Source organism: Centroberyx affinis, unplaced genomic scaffold, assembly GCF_046629955.1.
Source record: "Centroberyx affinis isolate AG114_WGS23_722 - 3 ecotype Tasmania unplaced genomic scaffold, CSIRO-AGI_Caff_v1 ptg004219l_1, whole genome shotgun sequence".
NCBI classification, from domain to species: Eukaryota; Metazoa; Chordata; class Actinopteri; order Beryciformes; family Berycidae; genus Centroberyx; species Centroberyx affinis.
The window spans coordinates 20,800-32,207 of record NW_027281963.1 but is presented as its reverse complement, the minus strand read 5'-3'; the positions used below and the strand labels follow the sequence as shown (position 1 = coordinate 32,207).

The following is an 11,408-nucleotide window of genomic DNA, read 5'->3' as shown; positions in this document are numbered from 1 at the left end:
CGTGTCACTGATACACTGCTGATTGGTTCAGTCTAATACTGTGCCCATACTGAGGAATGCACGTTTTGGGGAGGTTATAGTTTGACAGTGGAAAACATTTCTGGTTCTGCAGTCATAAATCCTTCAAGTATTTAGTCCAAAAATGATCTTAGACAAATATTGTTTGAAACAGATGAAATGGATCAACTTGTAAAACAAGCAATTCTGGTGTTTGGTGTTTAATTTCCCCATTATTGAAGACATGTACTTGAATAATCCTGGATTACTGCACCTTCCACCAGGATTATTCTATATACAGAATTGGTCCTGGGTGTGCCGTTACACCAAAGTGTCTTCAATTACAGTAAAGTGTCCCCACAATGCCAAAAAGTTTTCTAGGTTCTGGCCCACAATTTGCAGGTCTTTTAGTGTCTTTCATGCTAGAGCAGCACAGCATTCAAGATGTCATCAACAAAATGTAGAAATAATGATTTTCTCTGTGGTAAATCATGCCATAACATAATCTGGAATTCCAATCACTTTAAGTGGTGGGTATAGTCATTTTCAAACGTTTTCTGTTGGCCTACTGTAGTTCTACAAGTATAAAAGTAAGCAACTTGAAATCTTCACCCTTATACTGAAGCTTTATTGTGACTGCCATACCCATGAACTCTACAGTTGCTATAAAGTGCTTTGAGCAACCAAGAGCTTTTTTCTACACACTGCTTTTGATAGCAATGTAAATATGTGCTGAAACGGCAACCTTTCTGTATCAGTCTGTGGACCTCTGCATTCAAAGCAGAATTGTTTACCTCCTTATCATGGGAGGTTTGGGCCACAGCATAATATGATGGTAGGCAGTGTGTGATTGCACCTCTGTGGATTTTAGGACAAAGAATCCAAATATTTACATAGATTACAACTCTACATTGATATATGGTAGATTATGCGAAAAATGAATATGTTCAATATAAGTTGGGGGGGAAATAACTAGTCATTTCCTTTCAGGCAGTGTAGTAAGGCGGTTATTATAGACTTGCAGTTTCTTGACCTCAATAACTTGTGCTTGGAACTTATAAAACCTGCAGAGAGAGGAATAACGAGCACTACACTGCTTTCCTTCGTTCAGAATCCGTAAAGAGAAAGATTCCTGCTTTCTCATCACTTTTAAATGCATCAAAGGATCTTTCTCAAGATGTAACAAAACCATTACATTGGTCCTTTGGTCCAAGCGTCAATAAAAAGATGCAGAGGTGATGGGTGTGCAGCAACATCCTTTCTCTTTATAGAACTGAGAAAACAACAGAGAAACATGGAAACTTAGAAGAAAAACATCAACAGTACAAAACCTCTGTTGCATAGTTGTTACATTGGAAATGACTTGACATGCACCATGCAGTCCCTTGATGTAAATAGCTCATGACAGAAAGTCTCCATGCATACAGTACATTTAATAGTATAGTAGCATTCAGAATAACTGCACTCCATCTTTGTTATTACATTGACTGGTCATTGGTTATTGAGTTACTGTGCAGTAACGTTCAGCCCATGATTTAGAAAAGCATGATAAATGGGTTTAAGAATGGGCCCTCAAAGCATACAAGAAATCTGTGGTGTAAACAAGCCAGAATCAATCTTGGTTCTTCTTACAAACGCTCAGTGAAGATTAGCTTACTCAACCTGCACATGGGGCCAGGACATTTTGATTGACATCTTACAGCGCTAAAGGTGCTGCTCTGGGGAACCGCTATACTTTCAGTCCATGTGTAATGTTTGTGTATGTGCCAAGTTCAATTCCTCACTTTCCATAAAGACTACAAGCAAGGGGAGATGGAAGGAAAAACCTTCTAAAATGGTAAAATGCAGAGTTGCCATTTTTATTCTACACCTGACCAATATCATGACGTGCTCAAGTGGAAAAAGTGCAAAACGTTTTTGCATTACTCCATCACCAGTGCCTTTCCATAAAAACATAACACATCTCCAGACATCCACGCATCCTCTGCAGTGATTGTCAAACCATGCTGGGTGGGAAAGCTTTCACTAAGAGCTGAGTGACAAACCATTGGGTAAGCTTTCCTCTTAACAGTCAATTATCTGTTTTCATCAGTACATTTCTTTTCATCTTTCCTCCTAAACTATTGTCCAAATTATATTGATCAAGGTTTTTGGATATCTGAGATGCCTCTCTGGAGAATCTATTAGCAACAATAATCTTAACTGAAACTAGTGCATGAAGCAGACCACTTCCCCATGTTCAGCTCACCATACACGGAGTCTGCTGTGTGTTATACTGTACAATGACTCCGTGGGTCTATTGCAATATTTGATTGCTGACAACTAAGTAATGGAGATGTAACTCAGACTGCAGCCGGTTACTTATGTGCATTAATTGGCTCCCTAGTGTTAATAATCTGAGATGTCTACATTTTGAATGTGAATAAAAAGGGGATTGATTCACTGTCAGTGAGTGTTAAATATTGAAAACATTATACCATAATGATGGCCCTTCACATAAAAGATAAAGGAGGAGCAACAATGTTATGTTGTTTAACATGATAGGGATCTAAATTATTACATTATGTGTAATTGTTGCTATCTAAATACATAATACATACATGTTCATATCTCCATATATTTTCAAATGACCTGTCTTTTTAATGCATAATAGAGGCTGGGTGTGTTGTGGCTGAAGTGTGTTGGGTCTGGAGAGGATTGAGTAGGACACAGCTCTTCCTGCTGGGAACATTTGATGAGTCTTTGCTGACGCAGCATGCATGGAGCTTATTAAGCAGCTTCAACCACAGACTGTGGAGTCTAACCTGGCCAGGTGAGTTTCTCTAGCCTGGTCAGTGCTGCCACGGCTGGGTCAGAGGCCTCAGTAGGCCTGGTGTCCCGCTACAGTCTGGATCCAAGCTGATTCAGTACTGGTGCTGTGGGAGATGGGAGTGCTAATCCATACTAATGACCAAACAGAGCTCTTCCTTTACCTAACTTTATGGCTGCTGACTCGGATTCAGCTGTATTCTAGTAAGGACATTCAATAGTTATGAAAGTTGGGATGCATTTGCAACAAAGGCAGCCAAATCAAAATGTTTTAGGCCAACAGGGGGTACTACAAATGATAAACATTTATTTGACTTCTCCAGGGCCAATTACTCATCACTAGGCCTACATGACGACTTGTTATGAATGAAAGGGGGTTTCCATGATCAGTTTGTAACTTTGGCACTGGCTGCATGTCAGGATGACTGTTTGCAGGATGTAAAAGGCATTAGAATAGGCATAGAAATAGAAAACAGTAATGTCATCATAAATATGGATTAAACCTGCGGTGTCAAAACATAACCATTAATCATTCCCATTTAGCTTTTGAATGGTGAAAGCTTTAGATATCATCGCAATGTAGGCTTGAACTCTGAAAACATGCCTTACACCTAAAGTTTTCTAGTTTCCTTCCTGTTTCATATAATGGCCATGAAGTTGACATGGGGATTAATAAAGTACAATTCAATCCAATGCTCTTAGTCTGATGAATATTAGAACTTGTGATATTGTGTGATATGTCTACAGCTAATTTTTCTGTTTTTCATGGTGGTTTATGGTTGGTAATATTTTGCAGTGGTATGTTTTCTTTCATCAAACACATATAATAGATCAATGGTCAGTTGTTTTTTATTTTATTTAATTAAATCACATAAAATACTGAAAAATGAGGCATGTAAGATAAATATTCAAAGTTTTGGTTTTATTCAAACATACAATATTGAAAACCAGCAAGGCATATAACGGGTAAATGTTCGTTTTTAAATGATTTAAACATACACTAAAAATCAACAACGCATATATAACAGATAAATATTCAAGTTTTATTTTATTCAAACAACATACAATGTTCAAAACCCACGAGGCATATAACAGATAAATGTTCGAGATTTTTTAAAATTATTTAAACATCATACGGTATTAAACGACAACGAGGTTTAAAACAGATAAAAATAAAGTTATAAAGTTATTTTCAGGAAATGTCCATTACAGTGTTTACAAATGTTGGCAGTTGCATTATGGGAGACAGATGATTGACACGGCGGCCATTTTGCTCCTGGTCTCTCTGCTTCCATTGTGTGAGAGATAGTAAATATCTGACACTGCTAGACAACCATAACACTTGTATCCTTGCGAAGAAAAACGTAAAATTCACCCTCGGTAAGTTAGATTTTTGTCATGATTTTTTCACACTAAACTACTATTAACCGTTTTGTGAAAAAATTAGGACGGATAAACTTAATTTTATGTTGAAATAGCCTTTTATTTCGACGTTGTAGAAACGGAAAAACCAGCTGCCGCGATGCCCAGAGAGAAAAACGGCTTTCTACTTCCACTGCACTGCCGAGGCAGAGAAATTTCCGCTCCACTTTCATAGGCATTTTCTACCTCGCTTCTTCGCTGTAAACTGTCGTCGCTTCACATATCTGTGACGCTTTTCTGATAGCCACACTTGTCTCCTACTGTTTTGTGATAGTCGTGTGTGTACACATTGTCCAGTTTTGTGGAAAAATTTGAAAGTTTACGTCCCGCTCTTTGCCTGTATATTGGTAGGTTCATTCTGATCTGCGGCCATAATCTTGCGGTACGAGGCGGGGTTAGGGCCGGTCGGCCCGCCCTAAAACTGCACAACAAAACCCCATTGGTCCTAAAATACCACATAGCTACATAGGATTGGTGTATTTTCCGATGATGATCTGCATACCATTGTGATTGGTTTGGTCGGGGTCCCACAGTGCATGGATCGGCCCGGCATGGCTCTGTTTGTGCAGCTGCCAGACTGGAGGAAAAGTTTTCCCAGGCGGCCAAATACATAATAACTGATCACCGAAGAGTTTCACATTGTGCGAGTTAAAAAACAACAAAAGGCATATACTGTGGAATAGATTAAAACCTAAAGATAAGATGGCATTTTAATGATCACGTAGATAAGGTTTAAGGTTAAGATATGACCAAGTTCCTGCATTTTAATACTATGTATCACCAGAATTTAAAAACCGCTTGTATAGGCTAAATATCTGGTGATATAAGTGAAACAATTTTCAGATGACTGACAAGATATTATTTGGTCAGTGTGATGAATTATTAGACATGGATTACCAAACTATCAGCTTCGAGGGGAACATTGGTCCTGAATGCTCCCAAATGACACCCATGAGAATAGATGACATTAAACAACACCAGAATGTATTCAGTAGAAATAAATACAGGAAATGTATGAAAATGCATTCATTATTGTGTGTATGCAGGATGTGCAAAAATAGCAGTAAAACATACAGAGACAAAGGAAATAAACAAATGAAAAATATTAACAATATGAAAATATATGAAAAACACGAAATGTAGCCTATGCAGTATGAAAATTAATGAAAATAATGAAAAATCTAAAGATAATATCTCACAAGTTAGAAAATATGCTAATATGAAGAAAACAATAATTATTAGCTTTTGCCTTAGTTCAGCTGTACTAAGCGTAATTGTTTAACATCTGTATGTGTTATAATTTTCTCTCCAGGTGATATTTTGTTGTAATGGCTCGTACCAAGCAAACAGCTCGTAAGTCCACTGGAGGAAAGGCTCCTCGTAAGCAGCTGGCCACCAAGGCTGCCCGCAAGAGCGCCCCCTCCACCGGTGGAGTCAAGAAGCCCCATCGTTACAGGTGAACAAACAGCTGTCTGTCTGACTCATTTTGACCCTCACTTTGTCGAAACCAACACTATTATAAACACTGAGGTTATCAGTTGGAGCTCATCTTCACTGATTTACCAAGGTGTCTACTGATCCCGAAAACAACTTAACATGTCCTACGTTATATTGTCTACACTCAAGGCCTTAAACAGTCTTGTATACAGTTCAGTATAGCATTTCAGCATTTTAGCAAAGTCTTAACAATCAGACTTTGAGGTGCTAAAAATGCTGTGGTTTCTCAATGCAGTGTGTTTCCAGTAAGAAATCAGCCCAGTCACAAGGACCAATACATTGTGATAGATTGAGTCTATGGTTGTTTTCATTTTCATTTGTTTTTGGTTGCTTAATTGGGCTTATATTACATTCTAACTAATATTAAAAAGGTGTCGAATTTATCTTGATGATGTTTTGACATCCTGAGTTACTAAACTTTCTTGGTCGCACGAAATGAAACATAGGCACATTGATCAGCATTATAACTTGTCTACAATCAAGCACCATAGTTTTCACATGCACCTCCAGTCAAATAAATCAAGCTGAACCAGCTAATTTGCACACAAGAGTGTATAGATATTCATTATTTAAATTCTGTTTGTGCAGCTGAACGCTGCCCAATACTAAACCAATTCATGCGTAGCAAGGCAACTAGAAGAAGTCTGCACTAAACAAAATAAACAGTCCAAAATAAAACCATGGCAGCATTATTTCATTGGAGTATGTGCCTATTTAGCTTAGTTCCAGCAGGACAAATTGGATAGGATAAACTGACTATATAATGTAATTGCAAAAAAGACTGTTGGGGGATTCTTCAATAAGATTAGATGAATAATGCAACAGGCATTATTCTTTTTTGTTTGTGTTCTGTAACGTGTAGCAAACCACTTGTCCACCTCTGCTACTGAGTATAGGCTCACATGCTTTGAGATTAGATTTGAGTTTGATCTTGTTGTACAATCAAGTTAATTTCTAGTAATAGTTTGTTTTTTTCAGGCACATTTTGAGATCAGATTGTCATATCTTGACTTGCTCAATGAGAGCTATTGAATTGGAACCATTTATGTAGTGGGCATGGAAATGCGTAATGAAACACCAGGAGTAAGCCAGGTGTTGATCTTCTGTGCTTGTTCCAGGCCCGGCACCGTGGCTTTGAGAGAGATCCGTCGGTACCAGAAGTCCACCGAGCTGCTGATCCGCAAGCTGCCCTTCCAGCGCCTGGTGAGGGAAATCGCCCAGGACTTCAAGACCGACCTGCGTTTCCAGAGCGCCGCCATCGGAGCCCTGCAGGTACGTACGCGCGTGTGCACAGATATAAAACAAAACTACACGAGGCCACGCTGATCCTCCTCCTCACCTTTTTATTGTCCCTCTCCCCCCCGCAGGAGGCCAGCGAGGCGTACCTGGTGGGTCTGTTTGAGGACACCAACCTGTGCGCCATCCATGCCAAGCGTGTCACCATCATGCCCAAAGATATCCAGCTGGCACGCCGCATCCGCGGGGAGCGCGCTTAGACAGCCTCCGCAATGTTTCACCTCTGTCCTCTTTTTTTCTCTACCTGTCACTGTCTCCTTCCTTCCCACCCACCCGCACCCACATCCACCCGTCCCCGTCCCACCCGCTCCCCCAGCCCACCCTGCTTTCTCAGTAGACTTTAGAGTAATCCTGATTATGAAGAGATAGAAATATGTTGACGTCTGGTCTCTCATAGGTTTTTTTTGTCTTCACCAAATGTTTTAGGGTACTTTTTTCGTGCATGTAACAGGTTTCGCTGATCAGATGCATGCACACACATACAAAACACACACCGATCACAGCGCCCCGACACACGGAGTCCGGAGGGGTGTGGTCTAGTCTGCTTAAGGGGAGCTGCAACTTCCACAGCAGGGTGCTAATAAAACTAGTCCCGAGGCCTCCGCCCCATCTGAGCACACTCCTCCCCTCCCGCCCAGTCCGTCCCTCTACACCCCGACTCCCCTCCCTCGTTCTCCAGCCACATCCAGAACGGCTCGCTATACCTTTTGAAACCACTTCCCTCTGTAACCTCTGGTGGGAGGGGATGGTTGTCTGTTGGCCTGTTTATGTGTGTGTGTGTGAGCTCTGATCTGCCAAACCCATTGTATTCAAACAAACGAGTATCTCTTGGTTGCTTAAGAATATTGATTATCGTTGTGGATATGGTGTCTATTTTTTTTTTTTTACCTATATACTTCATGGAAGAACATCTCTTCATTTTACCACTTCCAGAATCATCAAAATAAGAGGAAAAAGTGATTGATATTGTCAACATGTTTTTTTTTTTTTACAGTGATCTGTTTTGTTTTAGAAAATCAGGAAGGGCTTCTGTGTTTCCCAAATTAACTTGTATTCTGATGGCAGCCACATGGGGGCGACGATTTACCAGCTCCTTTCCTATTCAGTTTCTCACTACATCTTTCACCTCACATTCTGCTACTCTGTCTCTCTTACCCTATCTCTATCTCTCTAGATAGGCATTAGACCTGTCACAACAGTATAAATGACAGTGTAGCGAGAGTTTTTCTCTGCATGTTTAGGTTCTTGTGTCTCCTGCTTCCTGTGTAGATCTGACTGTAGAATCTGTCTGTTTCTCAAAATTTGTGATACACAATATAACCTCATATTTGTTTTCTTTTATATTTTTTCTTATTCCTCGAGATTTTCAGACGTATAAATAAGCTGATCTTTGTATTTTCCAAATTTCTCATATTATGGTGGTAATAAATAGGTGTTACAAAAAAACTGATTTCGGTTGGTCTGCCTCATTTGTTATTCAGTCTGCAGTGTATTACATATAAGGATATGTGGCAGTGGCTAAAAGGAAAGCCCACATAAACATGAGTTTGTGGGGATACAGTTTATTACAGTATGTGAACAGCATATTACAGGTTGGATATGTCAGACCTGCAATGTACTGCAATATGTGTCACAGTGCTGTGGAACCAGTCTACCACATGGGGGAGACATTAAACAAGGCAGCCATGGAGAGCCTTTCACCGCAGAAACGAAAATACTCAAGGGCCCTCTATTTTCTAAATCAGTGGTTCTCAAAGTGGGGTCCAGGGACCACCAGGGATCCTGAGAGGGTTCCAGGGGATCCCAGCAAAATGATGAATTGTTAAACTTCACCATTACTTCATTTACAAGAAGTTAACACAAAGAGAGAAGAAGAGTAGAAGAATGACTGTTTTGATCATAGTTTCACTGTTATCTCTCTACCTACAATACAGAGAGTCATGGAATTCTGGACAAAATCATATCGAACAATAAAAATATTCTCAGATTTGTGTCCAGGAGATAAAATCTCATCAAATGGAGGCCCACGGCTCTAATGTGTATTAAATTAGGGGTCCTTGATATGAAAAATGTTGAGAATCACTGTTCTAAATAATAACTCACTGAAAATATTATTGAAGATGAAAATCTTGGCACTTTACCCAAAACATTTTATATATGCATAATTTTGTTGATTTTGTATCGATAGATAATAGAGAAGTGCCTTTACAACTAGACTACATGCAATCTCAACATCAGTTCCATTTAATATACTGTATATCTGTAGTTAGGAGGCAAGTAAGAGTCTACAGATAGAAAGCATGTAGTGTGGTGAGAGTGTGTAATATCTGCATCATTAAAACAAGAATAAGGTTTTGAAGTAAGTCCTTTGGCAGGAAACATGGAGGCAAAATTGCACACACACATTCACAGTTCATTTCAACCTAGCTGAACTCGTCTCACAGTGTTTTTCATTTTTAACTCCATCTGTCTTCCAGGTGTGACTAAATGATGTAGCTGTATCTATTGAGGGATTAATTTGGCTCACGCCCCTTAATAATGAGTTTCTCTATAGAGTAGTATTCCTGTGCCTTTAGTAGGTAATGGAAAAAGTGAATCACATGCAGGTAAATGTATATTCAGTGTCCAAAATATTCCGAATGGATGTCATCTACATGTAGAAATACATGTTTTGTCTATTTTTACATATTATGAAATGTGTCTAAACATATATAGTAGCCTGAGTTTTTTATGGGGTTTTTTCAGTATGTAGTGATGTGTCAACTTGTGCCAACTCATTATACTCAAATGAGAAACGACATCACTCACTACTAAGTCCAAAGCACTGTCGCAGTGCGTTTCATCAGTGCTTCATATTTCTTTACTGAAGCTGCTGTTTCCACACAGGTCTGTTAACACAATACTCCTTATTGCTGGAAACTCAAATATTTCCTCCGTGCCTCTAAAACCAAAGGCCAAGCTTGCCAGATAGGGAGGACTCAATGGCGTCATTCCAGGAAGCTGCCATCTTTATGCACCAGGTCCCTTGCAAAACTTAAATTTGCATTTGTCAACTTGGCAACCCCAAGTGACAGCAAGGGATAACTTTTTGATTTTTTTTTTTAAGTTTGAAGGACTTCATTACCCAGAAAACACGGTCTCATAAAATGCTGTGAAATGAGCACAACTCTGAAATGCAGATTACGTGTTGTGGACATGAATTATGTAACCATTAAGATCCTTCACCACCAATTGTGTGTCTACTGTATGTGACATGCTATGCGACAAAAACATGAATTGGAAGTGCCATTTTCTCCTGTTCGTCAGGTAAAAAGGTTCGCTAACAGCTTTAGGCGACTAAAGCTTTGGTTAAGGTTGGGCAACTACAACAGTTTGGTTAGGTTTAGGGTTGTGGTCATGGTTGAATAAGAAAAACCTTCACTAAAAATTAAACAGGAGAAAGTTTCTTGTCATTAGTTGGCAATTGAGCCTGGGTTGTCGGGAGTTAAAGGTAAATGTATCCTTAGAAAATCTGCCTTAAAAGGTGTGTAAGTATTATCTCATATAGTCAAATAATCAATAACCTGATATTTATGGGTGTGTTTTTGACCTGTAACAATCAATTTCAACCCATTTCTTAGCTTTTTGAATGCATTTCTTTCCACGACTGTTTTGAATGACACTGTTAACGTCAACTAAGGCAGGCAGGGAGGTTTCCTTGTCAAAGTAGCGGACCATGTGCTGTGTTTTTCTGTGTTCACCTTCCTCAAGGTCTGGTCAGCACTGTCCATCCCCCATCACATCTGCTCCTCCCTGGGATTACAGCGCAAATGTCTGTCTGAAACTCTCAGTGCTGAGGGGGAAGATTACAAGTGCACTGCACCCTCCAAGAGAGATTAACCAATCGGGGCGCAGAGACACAGGGATTAACCAATCACACCAGAGAGAGGGAGGGCAAAGGGATTAAACCCAGTACAGAGTGGGATTAGGTCAGTGTTGAGTGCACAGAAATGCTTTGAAATGTCTCTTGTTACCCGTTTACTTCTCAGAGCAGTAGATCTGCATTTATGTTCAAAATATTGTGGCACTTTACGTGGTTGAAACAGGGATCAAATTAGTTTATATGTAGCAAAACAAAATAACATGAGTTATTATTACTTACATCAGAATTATATCATAGATGTATTACTTTCTCTGTCCCTAGCAATTTATTTTAGTTGATATGAAGCACTTTATTTAGTCACTTGCGTAATTTTAATCTGATTGCCAAATGGCAATAAAAACTTAAAGTTAGATAAAATGAAATTTTATTATAATTCATCTAGATTGACAAGCCTAGAATTTAAATGAACTTTACCCAACATGGCAAAATATGCCCTTTAATCCAGAAGGGAATGGAAGATTTGATC

The 11,408-nt window shown here is 39.3% G+C and overlaps 1 protein-coding gene across 1 annotated transcript; it reads left to right on the top strand.

The window, feature by feature from the left end:
- The first annotated feature begins 3,971 nt into the window (after positions 1–3,971).
- Positions 3,972–8,146, top strand: h3f3c (H3 histone, family 3C). The gene is made up of 4 exons (XM_071543090.1): positions 3,972–4,185; positions 5,540–5,683; positions 6,843–6,996; positions 7,092–8,146. The coding sequence occupies exons 2-4, from the start codon at positions 5,556–5,558 to the stop codon at positions 7,218–7,220; spliced, it is 411 nt and encodes a 136-aa protein (XP_071399191.1). The 5' UTR covers positions 3,972–4,185; positions 5,540–5,555; the 3' UTR covers positions 7,221–8,146.
- Positions 8,147–11,408: the final 3,262 nt, after the last annotated feature.